This window comes from Dioscorea cayenensis, chromosome 19 (genome assembly GCF_009730915.1).
Source record: "Dioscorea cayenensis subsp. rotundata cultivar TDr96_F1 chromosome 19, TDr96_F1_v2_PseudoChromosome.rev07_lg8_w22 25.fasta, whole genome shotgun sequence".
Lineage (NCBI taxonomy): Eukaryota > Viridiplantae > Streptophyta > Magnoliopsida > Dioscoreales > Dioscoreaceae > Dioscorea > Dioscorea cayenensis.
In genome coordinates this window covers 4,056,905-4,078,952 of record NC_052489.1, presented here as the reverse complement: position 1 = coordinate 4,078,952, position 22,048 = coordinate 4,056,905, and the positions used below count along the sequence as shown (strand labels likewise).

The 22,048-nt window shown below is 35.0% G+C and overlaps 4 protein-coding genes and 1 non-coding gene across 6 annotated transcripts; 3 read left to right on the top strand and 2 right to left on the bottom strand.

Annotated features, from left to right (window-relative positions):
• The first annotated feature begins 1,206 nt into the window (after nucleotides 1-1,206).
• LOC120283303 lies at nucleotides 1,207-4,509 on the top strand. Its single transcript, XM_039289945.1, has 5 exons — nucleotides 1,207-1,588; nucleotides 2,122-2,185; nucleotides 3,276-3,440; nucleotides 3,892-3,957; nucleotides 4,049-4,509. Exons 1-5 carry the CDS (start codon nucleotides 1,362-1,364, stop codon nucleotides 4,307-4,309), a joined length of 783 nt encoding a protein of 260 aa, XP_039145879.1. The 5' UTR covers nucleotides 1,207-1,361; the 3' UTR covers nucleotides 4,310-4,509.
• A 165-nt stretch (nucleotides 4,510-4,674) lies between these two features.
• On the top strand, nucleotides 4,675-4,756 carry TRNAS-AGA. Its single transcript has one exon. It is a non-coding gene; the product is annotated as a tRNA-Ser (tRNA).
• A 3,551-nt stretch (nucleotides 4,757-8,307) lies between these two features.
• Nucleotides 8,308-10,044, bottom strand: LOC120283522 (pentatricopeptide repeat-containing protein At5g66520-like). The gene has a single exon (XM_039290219.1). It carries the CDS (start codon nucleotides 10,042-10,044, stop codon nucleotides 8,308-8,310), a length of 1,737 nt encoding a protein of 578 aa, XP_039146153.1.
• A 1,690-nt stretch (nucleotides 10,045-11,734) lies between these two features.
• On the top strand, nucleotides 11,735-14,155 carry LOC120249782 (sugar transport protein MST6-like). Its single transcript, XM_039258423.1, has 4 exons — nucleotides 11,735-12,130; nucleotides 12,248-12,570; nucleotides 12,676-13,305; nucleotides 13,401-14,155. Exons 1-4 carry the CDS (start codon nucleotides 11,998-12,000, stop codon nucleotides 13,878-13,880), a joined length of 1,566 nt encoding a protein of 521 aa, XP_039114357.1. The 5' UTR covers nucleotides 11,735-11,997; the 3' UTR covers nucleotides 13,881-14,155.
• On the bottom strand, nucleotides 13,704-15,345 carry LOC120249783. Of its 2 annotated transcripts, XM_039258426.1 has the most exons (4): nucleotides 15,172-15,345; nucleotides 14,952-15,106; nucleotides 14,383-14,574; nucleotides 13,704-13,837 (listed from the first exon to the last, which is right to left on the bottom strand). In XM_039258426.1, exons 1-3 carry the CDS (start codon nucleotides 15,284-15,286, stop codon nucleotides 14,407-14,409), a joined length of 438 nt encoding a protein of 145 aa, XP_039114360.1. In that variant the 5' UTR covers nucleotides 15,287-15,345; the 3' UTR covers nucleotides 13,704-13,837; nucleotides 14,383-14,406. The 2 variants fall into 2 exon arrangements, with proteins under 2 accessions (XP_039114360.1, XP_039114358.1); XM_039258424.1 differs by lacking the exon at nucleotides 13,704-13,837 and having other exon boundaries at nucleotides 14,247-14,574.
• Nucleotides 15,346-22,048: the final 6,703 nt, after the last annotated feature.

The following is a 22,048-nucleotide window of genomic DNA, read 5'->3' as shown; positions in this document are numbered from 1 at the left end:
ATAATAATAATAATCTTTTTCCCTAAACATGGTATGGCAATTCATAAATTAGCTGGCATGCTCCATTAAATATATCTGATTTAGTAGATCAATCACGTTATTCATACCAATCAATTTTAAACATTTTTTTTACTTAATCTAAGTAATATATTTATTTATTTTGACAAAGCCACAAATACCGTCCCAAAATTGAGTTATTAAAGAAACAGATTAGTATATAGTGGTTCACTAGTTACAGTGATTAACAACTCATAAAAATTTATCATATAAGGGTGAGCTAATACGCTGAGTAATGATAATCTGTTATATGCATCCAGGATGATATATCAGAAATCATAACTCCACAATAATAATTTTTCCTACCTTACAACTTTAGAGAGGTGAAAAAACATAGCTTCTCTCAAAGGAGACTCTTTAAATAGTAGTTAAATAATACTAATATATAATACTTATAGTTATACAGTACCACAATAAGTAGATTTTGACTGGGCGTCATTTATCCATCAGTCATGTGACTTCCCAATGGATGATACAATGGTTGTCCAATATATTTATTCCAAATGAGTTAGTTTAACAAAAATTAAATAATTACAACATATGATTATTAGATAGTTTCATCATATTTATTCCAATTTATTATTAAATAATAAATTTTATCACTGATTTATAAAAGCAAATATATACATGCATATATGTGTGTGTCATCTCTGCAAGGTAGCTAGTGCACCCTGGAATAACTGTATAAGCAGCAATCAAGAAACGATCCTCCACCACACATCTGCCTCGAGATATGACATCAACCAATCATAAGCGACAAAGAAAGCTAAATAACGTGTGCATTAAAAACTTGGTAGGATAATTTTGCCACGTAGAACAATCAAAAAGCACCACGAAAATAAAGTGATTAGCACTAACTGTGAACGAAATCGAGCCGCCAAATTAGCTCGTGATTTCCACGTGGCCCAACCACCGCCGACCAAAGTGGACCCAAGTCAAAACAAGGCCACTGTGGGGTCCGTGGTGGACCCCACGCGTCGCAAGTTAATTGAAAATGGTTCAAAGTGCCTCGCGATTCGTGTACTACAAAAATAAACGCTGGAGATGGATTATTTTCCGTGTTTGCTGTTTTTTATAAAACAGGGAATCTTATATCCTGGCAGCGAAGAAGGTTCTCTCCTTTCTTGCCATTATCATCCCTCTCTCTGTTTTTCTCTCGATTTGAATTCGAATTCGCTGATTTTAGTGAGTTTTTTTTTTTCTTGTTTTTTTAAGAAAAATTGGTTGTTTTTCGTTGGAAATTGTTTGGAATTCTTGGAGAGGATCAGTGATTGAGGGAAAAAGCGAAGGATTTTGGTGTTTTAATGGGGGATTTGGATGAGGAGACGGAAGGGGTGGCGGTGCTGGATTTTGACATGCTGTGTGCGACGGTGGCGTTGCAGACGCAGGGGTTCTCGGTGGAGAGGAGGAAGGGGAGTGAGGAGGATGATGAGATGGAGGAGAGTGGGGAGTTTGGTGGTGTTCAACGGATGTGGGAAGGAGGTGTTCTTGATTTCTTTGAGGACCGACGAATCGCCATTGAATCCGCTTGGTGAGCTCTTCCCACCTGCTTTTTAAGAGTTTTTAATGATTTGGGTTGTTGTTGTGAGGAAAAAATTATTTATTTATTTATGTGAAAGGCTAATGTTTGAATGTGGAAGTTGATATTTTTATTGAGAATTTTGTTCATGTTGTAGATTTGTGATGTTTGTGTGATTGGGTGACTTTTATTTGTTGCAGTTATCCGTGCTGTTGGTTTGGATTATGATTGTGAGAAAATTTAGAGAAAAAAAAAAAATCATGTTTCAAATTTGATGCTTGGGTCTGGAAGTATGCAGTTTTCTGAGAATTTGATTGATGGTTTGAATTTGTGATGATTATATGATTAGAGTACTTTGATTTCTTGCGGCTATCCATACTATAGATTTGAATTTCTGTTCAGAAGGGGAAGAAAAGGGAAAATATAGAATTCATGTTTTGCAAGTTTGATGGTTGATTGTGGAAATAGATAGTATTAATTTATTTTGTGAATATTTAATACTCATGTGATTGTGATTGTGATTAGAGGACTTTGATGTGTTGCAGTTGTCCATGCTATAGATTTGGAAAGAATATGAGAAGAGCCAATCTTGGGCCTTGTTTCCTTCAGGTGAGCATGTAGTTGTTGCGTTTTGTTTTAATATTCCCATGGCTACTTTAATTCATTTGCATGCATGATTTAAATGTAGAAGTGATGCTTTTAACATGGGACCGGTATATATACATATTATGTATATTGTTTCATATGGATTTAGTATTTCAGTTGATGTGTTTAGCTATTCTGTTCATAACTTCCATTAGTGATGTTTAGTAGAAACTCTGGATAAAGACTTTGATCTGTTTATTTCAATCCAAACAATAACTAGAAAACATGGACAAACAATATAAATGGCTATTTCTTGTCAGTATTCATGCTATCACTTGGGTAGTTATTCTAAAAGCTTTGGCAAAAGCCTATCCTGTTATAGCTATCCCCACTTCATGATGATATTAGGGAAGAAATTACACAAACAATGATATCATTTGCCATAATGCTGACTTTCAATCTTTGGCTTCCAAGTTTCACTTTTTCACCTGGGCCCAGTGCTCCCACGGTAAGGAAGCTCGCAGAAGGTGAAGGAGAAGGAGGGAATTTTTGTAACTTTAGGACAAATTTTTGAAGAACATGCAATTTCTATGCTTCATTTTACAGAGATATTGTAGTCCTCTATCTCTCACAATCACAGGTGGCTGAAATAGCATTTTTTTTTTTTTTAATTTTTCACCGCAGATGAAAATTAGGTGCCTCCCCAAATCATAGTTAATGTTGTATGAGGTCCTCTGATCTTTAATATTAGTTGATCATAATTCATATCGCGGTTAATTTTCACTGTTAATTTTGTGCTATTTTATTTTGCGGGTATGATTATTATAGAAGTGGCGGGCCTTTGGATTAAGACAACCCAAATTTAATATAATCCTTTGGAAGGTTATTGTATCTTTTGACCAGGTCATATAGAATTCTCTATTTATGATTTAATGTGTTTTTATAATGTTACACTACAAAACTTTATTCACTTTATTTGCTCTCTCAATATCTGTATGTCTGTCATTGACTATTTTGTTTTGAGCATATTTCTTGCTGTATGAACCAGAAGAGTGGATCTATTTAGTTTGTGTTGACCCTTCAATTAATACATGTCTATAAATTCTCTTTGCAGGCGGCCATCTATTTTCTGCTTGTGGTTGCTGTTGTGTTCAATATAATTTCTTTTGTGGTCACTAGGCAGCATCTATTTTTATATTTGGAAGTTGTTTTTATTATCTTATTCGGAGTATATGTAGGCTACTTCCGTTCAAGGATCAGAAGGCAGTTTAATATAAAGGTAAGAACTTCTGAATAATTTCCATACTGTCCTTACAAAAAGTAGATCAACTTCTCTTAGTTTCATTGTTTCCATCTTGCCAAAATACCACTACCATGCTCAACATATGAAGCATGAATAGACCAATAAGTCTTATATTTTGAATTGGATTTAGTATTGATTATAGAATAATGGTTGAGCATTTATGTGCATAAATATGTAAAATTTTGTGTGCATCCTTTTAGATCTTATAATTTCACAACTGCTGCTCTATTCCTTTAGTAATGAACAAAATGTTAATACAGTAAGGACTACTAGGCACTAACAACACATACAAAATAAAAAAAAAAAAAATAATCTCACAAATGCAAATAGCTTTTGGATGCATAACATGGCATGCTCTCATCTTCATATAATTCATGCAAATTTTTTTTCATGCTGCATCTGACTATTAGGATATTTACATTTGCAGGGCAGTGACACTTATATTGATGATTGTGTCAACCATCTTATCTGCCCATGTGGCAGTCTTTGTCAGGTTAGGCTTCGATCGAAGTCACTAATGACTGAAATTCCATACATCTCATTTCAAAACTTTAACCAATCTCAGATTTATTTCATTTTGGCAGGAATCAAGGACACTTGAGATGAACAATATCCTAGATGGAGTCTGGCATGGCCGTGGCGAAACCATCTGTCTAGGAACATCGGGTGAAGGTAGCAAAGCATTTGCCGCGCTATATAAACCTTCTCTCATATCAACCAAATCTCCGGTTCTCTGTAGCATGGAAAAACCTTCAGACACTGGTGATCACTCATGGATTATTGATGTTAGCCCTTCAAAGCCACTGGTTTTACTGGCCGAACCAGCTGGAAAAGCTGAAGTTTAACAGCTAAACTGTTGAATCATTCAGTGTTTTTTCTTCTAATCTATTTGTAACATGTTTAAATGCGCTTAAAAGTGTATAGCCCTGCGCTGAGATAGAAATTTTTACTTAGGTTTATTTATTTTTTAATATTTAGTTTGGTTTGGATTGTAGAGCCTTGTAACGGGTTTTTTTCAGAGCAATTTCATTGAAATGTAAATTAAGAGCAAGTTTTTCTTTTTGTTGAATTATACAATGTTGTTTATTGGTCAAAAAGGTGTACATTTTTGTTTTAAGGTTCTCATTAATTATTTGAAATTGTTGTATATTTATGTAAAATGAAAGATAAAGCATACTTATTATTAGTTTGGTCAAAACATTCTAAGAAAGTGGACGTGCCGGAGTGGTTATCGGGCATGACTAGAAATCATGTGGGCTCTGCCCGCGCAGGTTCGAATCCTGCCGTCCACGATAATTTTTTTTTTTTTTGCATAAATATACCTGCAAATGCGATAATTACAAATATTAAGTATATCAATTCTTGGCCATTGAGTAAGCATGTACTTAAGTCTATATATCAATTCTTGGTTATGTGCACGTTCTTAATTATTGCACTTATCGTATTTTAAAAAAAAAAATAGTAGATCTATTTTCACTAACTAAACAGATTAAAAATAATAAAACCCAATAAATCAAATCATCAAATCCCAAAATAATAGAACAACTTTGAATTTGATTTCCTTAAGAGATTGATCCCATCTGATTGCACGTGGACTGTCGGACATGAACTCAATTCTCTTTTACAATCAACAAACTTAACCAACCAAGCCAAAGAATGGATGGATAACTTCTAAGTTATTGACCAAACAAACCATTCAACTGACCAAGGCTAGTACAACAATTTGTTGATGCAGTACACGCTATGGTACTAGCATTTTGGAGAAACAATGTAAACTCTGAGCACTGTGATCAGACCCGGACCAAACTAGCTGCCTCTAACAAGAGCCCAAGCTTAAGCCTCATCATCATCTATCCAAAACAGAAACTTACATATATAATGCTGGCTGCCAAAAGTAGAATGGTTCATTTGCTTTTCTTATTAGGAAAAGTTTGAGTTTAAGATCCAATCCAACTATCCAAGCCCGGGTCCGTTCATGCCAAGGCAACCAACAACCAGATCCGCAATTCAATACAAAGTTTTGAACAATATTATTGAATTCCAAACCATGTCATTCATTGGTGTTTGATTCCATTTATTGCATATACAACTGGCAATTCAATTTTAAGCAAAAAAGGTAGTACGAAAAAAAGAGCAGTGAGTAAGTTGCACGAGTGTGTAGTACAAAGGGAATCCAAGGCAAAGTCTTATATAAAGCAGCACAATGTGAGCATACCAAACATGGAAGTAGAATATGGGAAGAAGCCCTGTGATCAAAAGCATCATTGAGTGCAGCGTTGATGAATGGTTCTAATTCACAATAGAAAACTTCACCAGCGCTGCATTCAATTATGTGTTTGATTCCTCAGGGGAGGAAGTGTAAACATGTTTATGAAGTAGTTCTTAAATGAGGTAAGGGATACTAATGTTTTTTTTTTTTTTTTAAATCTTGCAAGCATGTTGTCGATATTGTCAGAGTTCAGATATAAAATTTTCTATTCGGTATATTCTAACATGATGCAAACATGGGGTACAAATCTTGACCAAACTATGGCCAAATATCAAAATGGACACCAATCTTCAATTTGTTTCTTTTTTATTACCATACTTTGATTTAGCTTCAACGGGAAGGTACTCCAACATTTCTGGTGAAAAATTGTCAACGTGGACGTCGGAATGACCACATGGATTATATTTTCACATGTCAAATGATAATGTGGAAATGTCAACTCATTATGTTTAAACCACATCACATCTTAAAAATCATGTCAACTTTTTTCTCTTTTCCCCTTTTTCTCTTCTTGGTCATCTTCTTCTTCGTTCGAACCAGGCAGAAAACTCTAATGGGAGAGAGAATTACAAGAGTGAGCCCTAGCACTCCAACATCAACATCATCGACCAACTTCAAATACGCAAGCCATATGCCCCTTCCCTCTCTGTCTCTCGTCCTTTTATCTCTCTATTTTTCTCGTCCTTTTATATTTCATTGTAAAGAGTTGAGAATGATGTGACAGGTTTATTTTTTTAATTTTTTTAATTTTTTAAAATAAAAATGCATATGATGAAAACAATTATAATTTTGTAGTATATTAATATTTACAAGATCATTTGTAAAAACTGTTCAAATGTTCAGAGATAGACTCAAAATCTGAAAGCCAAAGTGTATATCACTATGAATTTATATAAATCAAACCCTACTGATTCACATTCAATGATTTACAAATCATTTGATTTGAAAATAAACAAATTGTGTTCATAATAGAGACAATATTATAAGAAGTATCAAGCTTTGTTCTCGTAATATGTTTACACAATTTGCAAGCCTTGCACAAAACAAGGAACATAACATTTCCAAAATTTACTAGCTTTGCTTTGCACATAACCTATAAAGTCTTTCATCACAAAGAAAATATTTTCAAACACTCAACAAAAATATTTCAGCAGGCTAATCTTGCTTTTTCAACTTGCAATGTAAGCTTGACCACACTTACTGGGCACCACTGTTACACTAAAAGCAGCAGACTCTTGGGTGGTGAATCCACAGTGATTCTCTTGTTGGAGCTCTGTCATTGATTCAAATGAAGAAGAAAGAAGAAGGGGAAAAGAGAAAAGGGCCGACATGACCCTTAAAGGGTTATGTGGCTTAAACACAATGAGTTGGCATTTTCACAACATCATTTGATGTGTGAAAATATAATTCATGTGATCATTCCGACGTCCACATCGACAATTTTTCACCGGAAATGCTGGGGTACCCTCCCATTGAAGCCAAATCAAAGTATGGTAATAAATAAAAAATAAAAAAAAATTGAAGATTGGTATCCATTTTAATATTTGACCCTAGTTTGGTGACCCTTCAAACTTGTTACCCTGCAAACATGCTTCACCAGATAATGTTTAAACAAGAAGAGATAAATAGCTGTTGTGTTCTGTTCATTCATTGAATAGAAAAGCAAACGTCTGGTATGCCATTGTACAATTGCAGGTATAAATTAGAAAGAATGATTCAATGGATGTTTGATCAATTAATGTAAGCATACTCCAACACAGAAGATTAAATCATGGTTGGCAAGACCTGCTCAGGTTGACCTGTGAGTCCGTGACTCACCTGGGTCAGCGAGTTTTGGGACCCTGACTGTGTTATGGCTCACAGTTGACTCGGTCATCCTGATTTCAGTTGAGACCCAGATCCATGTCACCGATTAAAGATCGGAAAGACTAAAGCTTTAACTAAAACATACAACTTTTGGAATTTGAACAATAGTGTGGTTTTTAATATTTGTTCTAACCAAGTTCATATTCTTCATAGTCTTTGTTTTTTTCCTTTATTCTCATTATCTTCTGTACTTTATCTATGTTTATTCTTTTTCATCCTCTATGTTTCTTGACCATCTTCTCTATTTCTTCTTTTCTTGTGTATTAATACAATTTTTCTGTTCTTATTATAATGATTTTGTCTAAATCTAGTTCTATGATCTTATAGTTTTTCTTGTTTTTTGTTTTAGTAATTTGGTTACAAATAAACTTTCAAAGTTAGATGTCAGATAAAAATTATAACTCCCATGTTGTTTCCAATTTAGTAACAATAATTTAATGGACGTTCAGTCAATCAATATAAGCATACTTCAACAAAGATTAAACAAGAAGAGTTAACTTGTTATTCAGTTTTGTCCACTCATTGAATTGTAAATTAAATGCCAAGTATATCATCATACAAAGAATCACAGACATAAATTAGTAAGAATGATTCAATGGGAAGATTAAAAAAAAAAAATTCACAAAAAAGAGAACCCTCACCTTCATGCTAGGAGTTCCATCAAGATCAGCTCCTCCAATTTAGTTTGAAGAGCAGACAAATCATCTCTTACCAGAAATCCTTGCAGGTGCAGCTACCATCTTTGAAAAGATGAAATCGTGTCCGGTCTCTAACAACAATTTCTCTTTCATAAACTTTAGAAATCAGTTTTGTGGCGTCATGGCAATCAGTGCATACTCTGAGGTTCTTCACCAATCGAATGGTTGCTCCATCCTCTGTGCTAATCAACGCAAATGCAATGGCCAACTTCTCACTGTGACGACCGAGTGCATCTTCTTTCTCATCTTCATTTATGTCAAGCAACACTTCCTTCTTGTTAGGAACATATCCTGCCAATCTTATTCGGTCTTCAATCTCATCCCACTTCATCAGGATATCTTTTATTTGGGCATGAGAAGTGTCACCCACCAAGAACTGATGAACAATTCCTCGTATTTCCACTAAAGTACATCCTGGGATCTTCTCTATTCTTTTCTTCTTCATTAGATAACGCACCATCTTAGCATCAGCATGCCTCCCTGAAGAAGCATATATGTTGGCCAAGAGGACATAGACACCACTGCTATTTGGTTCTAATTGAATTAAATGCTTGACAGCATACTCTGCCAACTCAACATTCCGATAAAACCTACAACCTGCCATGAAAGCTCCCCAGACAGAGGCATCAGGCTCCATTGGCATGCAATCAACCAGCTCCTTCGCCTCATTGAGCAACCCATTGCGAGCCAAAAGATCCACCATACATCCATAATGCTCAACCTTTGGCCTAAGACCATAACAATGGTACATAGAATCAAAGATTTGACGGCCCCGATCAACAAGACCTGCATGAGTGCAAGCACAAAGAGCACCAATGAAGGCAATGTCATCGGGCACGACACCCGACCTCTCCATCTCAGAGAAGAGTTGCAACGCTTCCTCACCTCGTCCATGCATCCCAAGTCCCTTGATCATTGTAGTCCAAGCAAGCAAATTCTTTTCAGGCATTTCATCAAACACCTTCAAACCCAAGTCCACTTCTCCACACTTTGCATACATGTCTATCAATGCAGTACCTAGAAACACATCGATCTTGGCACCATTGCTTCTCAAATACCCATGAACCCACTTCCCTTGCTCCAACGCACCCATATGAGCACAGGCCGCAAGCACGCTCACCAAGGTCTTCCCTTCAGGCACGAATCCCTCCTCCTGCATCCGCGAGAACAGCCTCAACGCCTCCTTAGATGCTCCACCCTGCGCATACCCAGCAATAATCGCACTCCAAGAAATCCCATCTCTTGTAGGCATTTCATCAAACACATTCCGAGCATTACCAAGATCACCAACCCTAACATACGCACTGATCATGGAGTTATAAGAAACGGAATCTCGTTGGTAACTTCGATCAAACAAGAGGCGCGCATCGGCGATGACGCCGGTGACGGAATGGAAGTGAATAAGCGAGTTGTTGACGAAGAGGTCAGAGTCAAGGCCAAGCTTGAAGGCGAGAGCGTGGGCCGAGAGGCCGGTGAAGCGGGCGGGGATAAGGGAGCAAGCCTTGAGGATGAATGAGAAGGAATGGGAATCGGGGAGGAAGCCGGAGCGGAGGAGGTCGGAGAAGAGAAGAAGAGATGAACATGGAGACGACAAACGGGTGTAGGCGCGGATGAGGGAGTTGTGGAAGAAGACGCCGGAGCTGGAGCCGGAGAGTAGGAGGCCGCCGGCGGTGAGCACGGCCTGGATTTCTCGGAGATGTTTGGGATCGCTGCAGCGAAGGATGAGTGTTGAGAAGTTGGAGCTCATATGAAGACGAAGAAGACGAAAAAGGTGGCGGTTTGCTACTTCTCACTATTTATATAGTTTTTTGTAGGTTTTTTCATATACCCCTGAAGCTATCCATATTTACATAAACACCATTGATATTTGTCAGGGGGTTATATGTAATTTAAAACCTTTTTAAAAGAGCCCCTATATTTTGCAAAATCAATCATAGGCTTTTTTTATGGGTTCTTGCAAAAATCGGAGGAATTGGTTATGGTGATAAAAATAAAAAATAAAAAAATAAAAAGGCTTTCATGGATATATTTGCAAGGCAAAGGACTTTTATTTCAAATTTTTTTTTAAGGAGATATTTGCTTACGCACACCCAGTTGCATAGGTTTAATTGCCGTCCAGATATGTACTTTCTGTTTTTTTAGTCCTTTTAATATCTTTAGGTACAATTAAATCTTCAAATTTGGTCGAGCTGGGTCATTCAAATCCACAGCAATATTTTTAAGTACAATTAAATCCTTACAATTTACACTTGTCCATCTACACCGTGGACTAGAATAACCCAACTCAACTAAATATAAGGACTTAATTGTACCTAAAAATATTGCAATAACTAAAAAGACAAAAAATACACAATTATAGAGACCTGTACAGCAATTAAACGTATTTGATATAATGCAGAGTCTTAAAACACTTTTATATAATTTCAGTTAATTTTGAAGTCAACAGTCATTTGTCTTATATATTAAAGTTTATTTAAAATTTAAGTTTTTATTTATTTATATATATTTTCACAATTTTATATCTTTTTAACTGGTCATCTATATATTATATTAGTTTGATTAAAACTACTACCAGTTAAGTATAATCCATTTTTTTAAACTCATTATCTTATATAGAGCCACTAGCACATTAGTGACCTATTAATCCATAGTTATTTTTTAAATGATCATATTATCTCTTTATCAGTTCAATTAAAACCACTAAATAATCATTATATTCTATCTTTGATAGACTCCATTAACTCATATTTATTCCATGGTTGATCATATCTTTTTTTTTTTTAACCAGTTTAAAATCAAAAGGATGTTTATGTAAAAATAAAGAGACCTCCGTGTCATTTTGCAGAAACTCTAGCTATAAATTTATAAAAATATAGAATTCAAAAAATATATATATATATATATATATATACACCAACATTTTGCAAAAGTGAGAAAAACCCCAGTAAGAAAAGTCCACATTTTATGGATTCCTAATATTTCACCTTTCAGTCAATGACCCAAAAAAAATTAATAATAATAATAAATTACCATAAATTTCTTATTTACTCATGTGCCCCATAATTCACCAATATTTATAAAAACTCCTTCCTTTGAAACCTTCCATGTTTAGGAAACTAGTGTTAACAATTTACAATTACAAAAGTTCCAGGAATATAATTGCAAAAAAGAAAAAAAGAAATTGACTAATTCCATGAAAACAATCATAAAAATCATATTCCCTCATGAACCGCACAAAACCATCAAATTTTACATAAATACCCTCGAGTTTATCCATATCAGATAACGTCAACTAGAAAATCAGAACTATGTTAAAAGATAACAAATAATTCTATTTTTTTTAAATAAAAAAAAAAACACACACACACACACTGATAACAACCACATTCAATTACATTGTGAAATGAAGATCATTTTAAACTTTTTTTTTTCTGAAAACAAACAATAAATAAAATTCAAATCCATTGTACGCAGCAAAATCCTTTTCCAACTGATCCACAAAAATCTCAACAAACATGGATTCTTCAAACTACTTGAGCCATAGTAAACAAAACAAAGTAGATAAACAGAAACAGTGGATTGAAATCTATCTTCATTATCTTAGCTTTATAAGTATCCCTGCCAAGTCTCTCTTGTTGATACTCTGTTTGTTCTCTTCCTTTTAGCCAGCAGACTTATTCTTCATCTGTCACCGGAAGCCATGGCCGGCGGCTCCATGGTCAACACTGTCGGGGCCAAAGTCTACAATGGCAAAATGACAATCCATGTCTTCTTAACTTGCATTGTCGCCGCCACTGGAGGTCTCATTTTCGGCTATGATATTGGCATTTCTGGTACATTTTCTTCCATCTCTTCCTGTTTGCAATGTTTTTGTTGGTGTTTTTCGATCTTCCTCTCCGTCTTGTTGTGTTAATAATATTGTTGTTGTTGTTGTTGTTTGAACTTTGAAGGTGGAGTAACTTCAATGGACTCTTTTCTCAAGAAATTCTTCCCAAAGGTGTATAGGCAGGAGGAGGCTGATAAGTCGACAAACCAGTATTGTGAGTTTGACAGCCCTCTGTTACAGACTTTCACATCCTCACTGTATCTTGCTGCACTTGTGTCTTCTTTCTTTGCATCCACCGTCACTAGAAAGTGCGGGCGAAAGATATCAATGCTTGGTGGTGGTCTCACATTTCTTGTCGGTGCCATTGTCAACGGCTTCGCTAAGAATGTTGCTATGCTCATCATTGGTCGCATCCTTCTTGGTTTTGGTGTTGGCTTTGCCAATCAGGTTTCCTTGACAACTTACCTTACCTTGTTTGGATGTTAATCTTTGTCGTTTGAAGGATTTGATGAAAAAACTGTATATGTTTATGTTGATGTTTATGCTTTTCAGTCAGTGCCATTGTATCTCTCAGAGATGGCTCCGGCAAAACTCCGAGGAATGCTTAATGTTGCCTTTCAACTCATGATCACGATCGGCATCTTGGCAGCGAATCTCATCAACTATGGCACGGCACAGATAAAAGATGGGTCAGGCTGGCGTATCAGCCTCGGCCTTGCTGCTGTCCCAGCCATCATTATCTCGATTGGCTCCCTTCTTCTCTCGGACACTCCGAACTCCCTCATTGAGCGTGGTCATGCTGCCAAGGCTCGCGCCATGCTTAAGAAGATCCGTGGAATAGATGACATTGAAGATGAGTACAATGATCTAGTGGCAGCGAGTGAGGAGTCGAAGCTTGTGGAGCATCCATGGAGCAACATCTTCCAGAGGAAGTACAGGCCGCAACTCACCATGGCCTTTGCCATTCCCTTCTTTCAGCAGATCACTGGCATCAATGTAATCATGTTTTACGCACCTGTGCTCTTCAAGACTATAGGCTTGGGGGATAAAGCCTCTCTCATGTCATCCGTCATCTCAGGCCTTGTCAATGTTGTTGCTACCTTCGTCTCCATCTTCTCCGTCGATAGGGCTGGAAGGAGAGCTCTCTTCTTGGAGGGTGGAATTCAGATGTTCATTTGTCAGGTCCACTTTTATCCCTCCTCTATCCTTATTCTTCTCTTAACCGTGAATTTTTCCAATATTTGCAAGTTAAATCTAAGTGGATCTCTTGATCACAGATCTTAATTGGGGGCCTTATCTATAAAGAGTTTGGACTCACCGGGACGGGGGACTTCTCAAAGGGAATTGCCACTCTTGTGTTGATTTTGGTATGTGTGTACGTTGCCGGCTTTGCATGGTCTTGGGGGCCTTTAGGATGGTTAGTCCCAAGCGAGATATTCCCGTTGGAGATCCGATCTGCAGGGCAGAGCATCACAGTGGCTGTGAACATGCTCTTCACTTTCGTCATTGGCCAGGCCTTCCTAAGCATGCTTTGTCACCTCAAGTTCGGCCTCTTCTTTTTCTTTGGTGGCTGGGTCGTGATCATGACCATTTTCATTTACTACTTCCTTCCAGAGACGAAGAATGTGCCCATTGAGGAAATGGTGCTTGTCTGGAAGAAGCATTGGTACTGGGGGAAGTACATCTCCGACGAAGACATCCACATAGGGAAGAACTTGGAGATGGGACAAGCACGCAAACCAAAGGGAACAACATGAGTGATTGGATTAAGGTGAGGTTGTTCAAACGCACATTTTCATTCATGCAGGTTGGTTGTTTGATGAAGTCAACCATTCAACTCATCAGTTTTTCTTTTCAGAGTTAATTATTGTTAGCCAACTGAATGCCTTTGTTTGCTCAAATAATTGTTAACTTGTGTCTAGAAGTTTAGTTCCTATTATGGTTTTCATCTATTATGTATAGATATTTTATTTCTTCTATTGTTTTTATGAGACTCTTAAATATGCACTTCAATAACATTCATTGTTTTCTATCTTGTTTGAAGAATTCTGTTTAGTTATTTGATGTTCTACAAATTTTCATTCAATCCATCACTAGAATCAATGGTCAAATTCATAGAATCATAGTAAATTCATAAATTGCAATAGAAGAACAAAGATGAAATTCTCATCAAATCAGCATTATAACAAAAAGTAAGTCGAACATATTGAAAAATAACTCATGATTAGAAAGCTCTCTTTTTGCTAATAAAATCTTTACCTAGTTATAAGCTTTCTCCGGCCATCATATTTGAAATTCAGAATCATCCCATTGAAGCACTGCACTACCAATGTCCTGCTCCCTCTTGAGCTTGTCTTTCAAGAACCAATCACAAACCCGACCAGCATTGAGCTCCTCGATTGAAACCCCTTCTTGCTCCGATATCACTCTAAGGAGGTTCAATGATGATATCTGCAACAAACATAAATCTTAAGAACATATACCTAAGCAAATACATTTGCCGAATTTGAACCCATCAGTTAGATCTTGGATTTTAACAAATTGCATCAAGTTTTTAGCCTTTGCCTACAACCAGCATGACTTCCTCCAAACTAATAATGTCCCTCAACTATCTCAATCATAATTCAATCACACATTGTCACATACCACATTAAACAAATCCTTCACCAAACTGAAAATGCAGATGGAAATACACATATGATTAAAATAAAATGGTGCAAATATGCATTTGAGAATGTGAGACATAATAATCTGATGACCTAGAAATTCACTGAGACATTTCAGCAAGCATCATATAGGCATAAAATGTAGCAAGCTTGTGAACTCACAGTCAATCGGCAGAGGAACCGCTCATGAGTGCTAAGCCCTGAAATCTCCACCAATCCAGCTTCTTCAAGGCTGAGAAAACTTCTCCTTTTGGCCTTTTTTTCTTCTTCTCCCTTGCAACATCTCACCACAACCCTTCTATTTCCCACTCTCTTTGCTGCAAAATCCAACAAAATACTCTCATTAAAAGCTCAAAGGATTCAGCTTGTGGGTAGTGAACACCTTGAGGATGAAGTGCTGCTGATCTTGGCCTCAAAAAAAGGGATTTTTGTGAGGGTTTTAAGAGATTTGGTGCTTGAAAACACTGTGTGCATGATGGTTGGAGGAAGAGGAGCATAATTTTCAAATAGTTTGGTGTAGTTTGTGAATTGCTGCCTGGAAATAAAAACAGGAGGAGCCAGAATGATGAAAATTATTTATTTATTTATTTATTCATTTTGGGATAATGTTTTTGTGGTGTACGAGAAATATTTTTGTTTAATAAATATTATGGTTTTATAATATAATATACAGGGAAGTACTCAAAAATCTCTGAAAAGTTTGAACAATTCCATTTAATCCCCAAAAGTATTGAGTTTCTTCACGGTCCCTCATTTTTTTTTTTATTTACTTTTCAGCCAATTAGCAATTAACAGAGGAAACGGAAACATTAAAATTTCTGTAAAATTACGCTAATGCCCTTGAGAGAAAACATTTGAGAAGAATTAATTACCCATCATTTCAACCGGTTGAAATGACAATTTTAACCCCACTTTTTTCCTTGGGAATGGTTGGCTGGCGAGGACAGTTGGCTCGTTGGGATTTGGGATCATGGATATTATTATTATTATTATTATTATTATCTTGTTAAAAATTGAATTTGAAATTTTGTTTTTTTTATATTGAAGATAATAAATTAAAATTTTTTTTTTCCCTAAATTTATAGTATTTTAATTTTGTTTAAAGATTAAAATAGTTTTAAATAATATTTAATTGTTATTTTATAAGTAATTAATGGAATTATTTAAGTTGGTTAATAAAACTTATTTTATTTTGTAAGAATACCAATCACTCTGGATCTATCCCAATTTCTTTGCTTCTTTCTTGTCATGCTACTTTCCTGGTTTTTTTTTGTAATTTTTTATTAATGAAATTATGATTTATTCAACTTCATAAAAAAATTCATTACATATCTAATTAGTCCAAAAAATGTATTAAGTTTTTCTACAATTTTAAAGAATTATTGACTTTGGTTTTTTTTATATTGAAGATAATAAATTTAAAAAAAATCTAAATTTATAGTATTTTAATTTTGTTTAAAGATTAAGATAGTTTTAAATAATATGTAATTGTTATTTTATAAGTAATTAATGGAATTATTTAAGTTGGTTAATAAAACTTATTTTATTTTGTAAGAATACCAATCACTCTTAATGATCTATCCCAATTTCTTTGCTTCTTTCTTGTCATGCTACCTTCGTGTTTTTGTAATTTTTTATTAATGAAATTATGATTTATTCAACTTCATAAAAAAAATTCATTACATATCTAATTAGTCCAAAAAATATATTAAGTTTTTCTACAATTTTAAAGAATTATTGAATTTATAATTTAGTTTTATTTTTTTATAATTTTTAAAAATTGGTCCATGCAATATATATATGTTTACTAATTGTTTAAATTAAACTTTTCTTAATTTTCATAATGTATTATACATAATGGATGCTACTATATAAATTAAGCTTTACTTAATTTTAATGGTGTGTTATACATGTTGGAGGAGACAATAGTAGACTTAAACGCCGAACCTAAGATAAATCTGTAGGGCTCTGACATCAGTACCTAATGTAAACATTAGCATTGCAAGAACTTCAGTATCCATAATATTACTTGCCATTTTTTTTTGTTGTTTGTAAGTGACTAATATTGTTGTTTGTAATTACAAAATCAGTCGTAAATCCAAAATGTACTCAACAAATGATGCACATCAAATGGAATGTTAAACAGGAAAATATGGACAATACACAAGCAACATAAATAATACATGCCAAACGAAGGTAATACACAGGAAACATACTCAATACACAGTAAACAGAAATAATACACACCAAATAGTAAATAATCTATACATAGGAAACAAAACTACTACACACTCAATAGAAATATACACACGAAACGAAATTACTACACACAAGATGAAAACAATACACATGAAAGAAAATTAATACACGGGTACCCAGTCAACTACATAACAACATCAAAACATACACAGTTCGTGGCATTTTAAGTATGCACATGAAAGGGTGCACCATTGCCCTAATCATCTAGTTCTATGAGATGACGGACAGCGTGAAAAAACTGTGATTGGGACAATCACCTTGTATAATGTGTTACGAGGAGACCAATTTCATAAAGGCGGCGTCTATATGCCAGCTATTGAAATCACTCAAAGGAAAACAGGGAAGTGTGTCATCTTTCTGTAAGAAATGTTTGCTAATTTTGTGTAATGAGTTGTTTCATGTGTCTTGTAACAACTTCATGTGTATAATACCCCAGTATCTGTGTAATATATAAGCTTCATGTGTAGAATCCTTGCTTCTTGTGTATATTCCTAGCATTTTGTGTAGAATCCTTGCTTCTTGTGTATAAAATGTAATTAATGTGTAGTGTTTCATTTTTATGTGTATATTATATATGAAATGTGTATGATATGCTAATGACATTGTATTTGTTGTGTGTTTGCTTTGTAGTTCTTCGAACTTGTGTCACCTAGTGACAAAGAGAATCGTTGACGGTTAGGAGATCGACATAAAAAAGGAAGCTACTGCAAACGATGAACCCATTTCAAAATAATCATAATGTTGATGTATTCCGTATTCATGTGAACAATAACATTTTCATAACTTTAGTTTCCATATATGTGCTTGTGTTTTTTTGCTCTTTGTGAATGAAAACATTGCGTACATAGTTAATTACAAAATTGGCCTTAACTAAGAAATGTACAAAGAAAATAATGTAGATCAACGTAATTTACTAAACACCGTGGCAACCTCCTTCTTCATCCAAGCACACTTATATGATAGACGAACATCATGGTCAGGCAATATGTCTTTCTGTATGTCAACAGCTCTGTACAATGGTGTTTCTTTTTTAATTTATGTATGACACAGCCAATTCCTCCACCACAAATGTGAGTTGCATTGTTTTCAGCCGGAATGTGGCATGAGTTCCCTTTTTAGAAGCATGCACTAGCCATTGGCATTCTAGAGCAACGCACCTTACAGTCATCCAGTTTTTGTCATTTTTTATAAATGTAAAGTCAAAAATTTTCCTTATAGCTATTCTTCTCAGACAATCTTTAAAGTGGTCTGCATTCTCAAACCATTGGCCTACTTTTAAAGTGGAACCATCATGTGTATTGGTACACTCAGCAATACTTAGCGCCCCAGAAGAATTATGTTGGGAGAGAAACCTATCGCCATTGGGGTTCAAGCTGTTTGACAAGGACTCTCTACGTTGATAAAAATTGCAAGATACACACAAATCAATAATAATACACACGAAACAAATATTCTACACAGTAAACAAATATTATACACAGGAAACAAATATTCTACATAGGAAACATATATCATACACGGGAAATCTGAATAGTAAACAGGAAGCTGGTAGAGTACATGAAAACCATGAATAATACACAGTAAGTTATATTAATACACAGGAAATGATTATCATTCGCAGTATTGACATCTAGAACACATGAACACATAAAAGACAAGTAACCAGCAATAACAGTGATTGTTGTATTACGATGGAATTAAGGAGGGTGAGTTTCCATCTGCAGACACACTCACTTCCTTGATGATGATGTTCACAACAAATTTGTTAAAACTATGGTATATATGACACATGCGTTGAAAATCCGTGTCAGATCAATTGGGTAAAGGATTTTATATGCATTAGGCGTTACGAACTTCACTATCACTTTAGAAACATCTAGGGCCCAACCCGCACATATCTCAACAATTACTGACTCCCATGAACTTAAGACGGTGAATCGAAGCACACATCCTTCTGTATCGCACCATGGCGGAAAATGTTTCCATTGTTGATGATGCCTACATGAAATTTCAAAGAGCTTGTAAGAATTAACATCCACGAAAGAATGACAAATTAAAGTGAAGAAGCTTGTTATATTCCAAATGCAAAAGCATGCAAAATAACACAAATAAGAAGAAGAATCTGCATCCATATTATTTTGCATGCTTTTGCGTATGGAATATAACAAGCTTGTTATATTCCATACGCAAAAGCATGCAAAATAATATGAAGATGAAGAATATACATCCACGGAAGAATGACATAAGTGAAGAAGCTTGTTATATTACATACGCAAAAGCATGCAAAATAACATGGAGAAGAAGAAGAATCTACATCCATGAAAGAATGACAAAAGTGAAGAAGCTTGTTATATTCCAAACGCAAAAGCATGCAAAATAATACAAAGAAGAAGAAGAAGATGAAGGAGATGAAGAAGAATAAGACGAAGAAGAAGAAGAAGAAGAAGAAGAAGAACAACAACAACAACAACAACAACTTACGTGTAAATATCTTTACTTCAACCTGCTAACTAAACAAGATGGAAAGAAGAAGTTGGAAGTTTCGGCAACCAAACCAAGATGAACAAGGAGAAGTTCAACAAGAATGGCAAGAATGAGAAGGAGTGAAATATCCTCTATTTTCTGACAAAAAAAATTCATTGGAAGATATGACTATGTTTTTCATTAATTGTGATGTGACTTGGAGAGAAAATTGTCTCTTTTGTTTTTTTCCATCTCACATGGGTATATGGGCATTTGTGACATTTTACTTCCATTTAACTGACGGAAGTAACACCAAGGGCCAAAGAGAATGTGGCTTAAAAATGGAGGGATCTAATGGGCAATGCAATTGTCAGAGGGACTGCAGTGGAAGTTTGAAACTATCCAGGGACTTTTAGGTAATTTTTCCTATAATATATATATATATATATATGCAAAATAATATGAATATTATTTTTTTTTTTATTTTTATGTTGGAGGAATCTAAAAGAAAATTTGCAGTTTTTAAAAATATTTTTTATGCCACAATAAAATTTAGATTCTATGATACCATATTCATGTATTAAAATATATTTTAGTTTAATTTAATATTTAAAATTTTAATTTTATATATCATTCTTAAGAATCTCAACCTCCTAAAATTATAAAATATTTTAAAAAATAAAAATAAAAATAAAAATCTCAAATCCGGTGCCTCTTTTTTTTTCTCTCTAAATCAGTAAATTGATTCCCTAACCAGCATCTTCTTCATTAGTTAATTCTAATCAAAGTATCTTCTCTTTCTAGAACACAACTACTTTTCCATCACTATCGTTAGGCATTTCCCTCAGGCATTTCCCTCAATGTTCGCCATATCCAAATCATCTAACCTAATGACCATTGCTTCGCCTTCTCTCTTATCTATCTTCCTTTCTTTCACTATCTCAGTCTCCTTTTTTTTTTTCTTTCACCTGTTAGAACCGGCCAATTTAACCAGTTTCAGGTTAAATTAGGCATGCGCCTTATAAGCGGTTTTCAGTTTTTCTGATCAAACCGGCTAGGTCGCTTCGGGTCTAACAACTTTAATTGTAACGGACGGGGTTCCAATTAAGGGCACCCATGAGAAAATAATTATCTTAACCAATTGCCCTACATTGCACCTTGTTGTTCCTAATAACTCACAATAATTTGAGATGAATTAAAATAATTTTAAATAACTTTAAAACAAATGAAAGATTTGTATTTAATTTGTTTATCTTTTGAATTAAGTTTTCGGTATATATATATATATATATATATGCTTGAATGCAAGAGAATTTAAAACTCATATAATTGTCTTACTTTGAATTGAAGTTACCCCTCACTTACCTATTCATCTCAATTGGGGTTTATCTCAGCTTTAGCTTTGGTCTTGAATTTTTTGGGGTTGTTATTATTGTACTTAATATGTCATTATTGAGGAAGAAGGCACTAGCTTTAGTTTTCCATCAAACTTAAAAAAATTATATGTTACAACAATTAAAAAAATATGATACAAGTTTTTATTATTTTGCTGCCATTTAAGAACATTAAAATTCACATCTATATTAATGTTCTTAATCGAAATCATACATACACTTTTTTTTTTATATATAACTAACCTGTGAAAAAAAATAACTAACCTATGAAAAAAAACTAGCTCAAGTGGTTAGAATTTTAATTTTCTATTCAAGAGACTTGTCGAGTTGACTGGTCTGAGCAACTCAGTGGATCAACCCACCGTGTCACCAATTAGGAACACCCCACCCAACCCGTAACTAAGGCTTTGCTTGGATGGGGGTTTTTGGAGGTAGGGTAAAGGAAGGGTTTTTAAAAACCCATGCTTGGGGAGGGGGTTTTAAGGGGAGGTAAGGGTTGGGGAGGGTTGGTGGAGGTTTTAAAACCCCTATTTTACTCAAGTTTCTCAACCCTCCAAATTGGAGAGTCGGGGAGGTTTTAGAGTTGGTATTTTTTTGGTTTGACAAAAATACCCTTGTAAGTTTTAAATAATTCCAAACATTATTTAACTTATATTTTTCAGTGAATGAGAGAAAGCTTCAAGCTTGTTCTAATTTCCATCTTCTCCTTCCGCTAGGGTTCCGAAGAACGCCCTCGCCGCCGTCGCTGCCACCGCCGCCTCGGAGCCACCGGAGTTGCTGAACCTCCTCGGAGCCGTTGCTGCCACCGCTCAAGGTATTTATCTACAGTTGATCTCTCTTTGCTTGCCATTTGGGTTGATAAAGTCATCAGTTTGACATCCAGTTTATGGAACTGTGGGATCGAAAATATGCGCCCTAGTATCGTGTCAGTGAAGGGACACCAGGTGATATATATCGAATCACAAATATTATTATTATTATTTTTATTATTATTTTTATCTTTGTGGGTTCTTCCTTTCCTAATAGAGGCAAGCATCTATTATTAATTACTCCAGACTGAAATCTTAGGAACCTCCGATTAAGGGCTCAAATACAAGTAAAGGCAAGAAAATTTGCAAATTATAAATCTTATTATTTAGTATA

Excerpts from the sequence above, each read along its gene's own strand:
- LOC120283303 (XM_039289945.1), top strand. The coding sequence starts at position 1,362 with ATGGGGGATTTGGATGAGGAGACGGAAGGGGTGGCGGTGCTGGATTTT. Across the intron at positions 2,186-3,275 it reads TTGGGCCTTGTTTCCTTCAG|GCGGCCATCTATTTTCTGCT; the intron begins GTGAGCATGTAG and ends TTCTCTTTGCAG. Across the intron at positions 3,958-4,048 it reads CATGTGGCAGTCTTTGTCAG|GAATCAAGGACACTTGAGAT; the intron begins GTTAGGCTTCGA and ends TCATTTTGGCAG.
- LOC120283522 (XM_039290219.1), bottom strand. The coding sequence starts at position 10,044 with ATGAGCTCCAACTTCTCAACACTCATCCTTCGCTGCAGCGATCCCAAA.
- LOC120249782 (XM_039258423.1), top strand. The coding sequence starts at position 11,998 with ATGGCCGGCGGCTCCATGGTCAACACTGTCGGGGCCAAAGTCTACAAT. Across the intron at positions 12,131-12,247 it reads CTATGATATTGGCATTTCTG|GTGGAGTAACTTCAATGGAC; the intron begins GTACATTTTCTT and ends TGAACTTTGAAG. Across the intron at positions 12,571-12,675 it reads GTGTTGGCTTTGCCAATCAG|TCAGTGCCATTGTATCTCTC; the intron begins GTTTCCTTGACA and ends TATGCTTTTCAG.
- LOC120249783 (XM_039258426.1), bottom strand. The coding sequence starts at position 15,286 with ATGCTCCTCTTCCTCCAACCATCATGCACACAGTGTTTTCAAGCACCA. Across the intron at positions 15,107-15,171 it reads AGCAGCACTTCATCCTCAAG|CAAAGAGAGTGGGAAATAGA; the intron begins GTGTTCACTACC and ends TGGATTTTGCAG. Across the intron at positions 14,575-14,951 it reads GGTTCCTCTGCCGATTGACT|ATATCATCATTGAACCTCCT; the intron begins GTGAGTTCACAA and ends TGTTTGTTGCAG.